Here is a 1,735-nt window from a genome sequence, read left to right on the forward strand (position 1 = left end):
ATAAAACTAAATATTGACTACAAAATAATTTAATACAGAATACTATACATTAAACTCTTCGCAATTTTTATTTATTTATTTTTTGAACGGTTTCACAATTTTTAATAAACCTTTTAACAACCATTTATCCAATGGAATATTAATTTATGTTTTTTTTAATGGAGTATTATTTTATATAGCTCTCTTTTTTCATTATATCCGTGCATCGCACGGGAGCTAATCTAGTAGTAAAGTATTATCACTCCAGATCTTACCCCAAAAATTTGATCTTTCCGAAGATGACGCTACATTCTCATTAGCACATTACCCAAATATAGCACAATCACTTAAGCAGAGTGAAAATTCACCATTTTTTTCTAAATCCCAACACCAAGAATCATCCAGCAACCGAATGTTAAGAAGGATGCTTAGAATTATTTCCCTCTCAAAAGGTAAGAAGAGCTCTTTGATTAGAGAGTAGTTCCAAGTTGCAATGGGAAGATGAATCAAATCGCGTACCATTAAATCTTCCCTGGCATTACCACGAGAAGAAATGACTTTTCTGGTATGAGTTCCTGGTATCCATGGGCTGCTCCAAACCGAAGTTTTAAGATCATCTTCGATCCTTGCTCTCAACCCCCTTTGCAAAACCCATTTGACACCCCAAATTCCTCGCCACGTATAACTTGGATCATTCCCCAACTCGGATGACAGATAATCCACATAATATCGAGCTTTCGACATTTTTGCTATCAAGCTATCCGGTACCATCAAAAGTCTCCATGCCTGTTTACCCAACAAAGATGCATTAAAATATTTAAAATCTCCGAAACCCAATTGTAGACACCCAAAGTGTCTCCCCAAAACCAAAACCAGTGATGAATACTTTTCACATCGAATTATAATCAAATGAAGTGAAAGTGTGGAAAGCCTATTCCCATTCTCTTCCACATTCTCTTCCATGTTGAACAAAGCTTGAGTCAAAATAAATAAAAATAAAAAAAACTTATCCCTAATTTCCCTTTCCACAGTACTTGGTCAAGGAGACAAGGGCGATTAATCAAGGACAACACCTTCTTTCAAGTTCAACTTTTTGATAAACCGATTCGTCAAAAAAGAAAAGCTAAGAAGATAATGGCAAGTCAAGAAGAAGTCAATGAGCTTAAGAAGCAAATGGCTAATGTGACTGAGGTGTTGAAGGCTTTAACCCTTCAAATCAATGACCCTGTGAAGCAAAAACAAATGGAGCTCATGCAAGAAAGCTTGAGCAAGCTCTCTAGTGACTATAAGTTCCAGGGCATTAGCTCACAAGGGGTCTCAGTGGACAAAGAGCTTCTTCCGTAGAAGTTCAATGCCAATGACATCCCTAAGTTACAGCCAACGGACAATCCTTACTTTCACTTAAGGGCCTTTGAAACTATAATGAACATTAAGGGGATTGATAAGAATATTTTTCACTCTTTATTCTCAATGTCTTTAGAAACCGTTTGTCAACATTGGTTCTTTTCTCTTGATAAAGAGAAAACCTCCACTTGGGATGGAATAAAAAACGCTTTCATTGACAGATATAAGTGTAATATTCAAGTCAAAACCGACTATAGACAACTTGAGATGCTAAGACAAAAAGAGAATGAAGGTTTTACTTCTTTCTTTAATAAGTGGAGGGAAACTTCCGCTAAGATGATTGAGGTGCCCACCGAAAAAGAATCTGTAAGGATGTTTATCAAGAATCTCCAAGAGATGTATTCGAAGCATT

General features: G+C 36.1%; 1 protein-coding gene across 1 annotated transcript; it reads right to left on the bottom strand.

The window, feature by feature from the left end:
* Window positions 1-303: 303 nt before the first annotated feature.
* Window positions 304-723, bottom strand: LOC145588869 (uncharacterized). Its single transcript, XM_081645464.1, has one exon. It carries the CDS (start codon window positions 721-723, stop codon window positions 304-306), a length of 420 nt encoding a protein of 139 aa, XP_081501590.1.
* Between the last annotated feature and the right edge of the window lie 1,012 nt (window positions 724-1,735).

Source organism: Chenopodium album, chromosome 17 (assembly GCF_948465745.1).
Source record: "Chenopodium album chromosome 17, dcCheAlbu1.1, whole genome shotgun sequence".
In the NCBI taxonomy this organism is placed as follows: domain Eukaryota; kingdom Viridiplantae; phylum Streptophyta; class Magnoliopsida; order Caryophyllales; family Amaranthaceae; genus Chenopodium; species Chenopodium album.

What these genes read in the sequence shown, in the direction of transcription:
- LOC145588869 (XM_081645464.1), bottom strand. Translation starts at nt 723, where the DNA reads ATGTCGAAAGCTCGATATTATGTGGATTATCTGTCATCCGAGTTGGGG.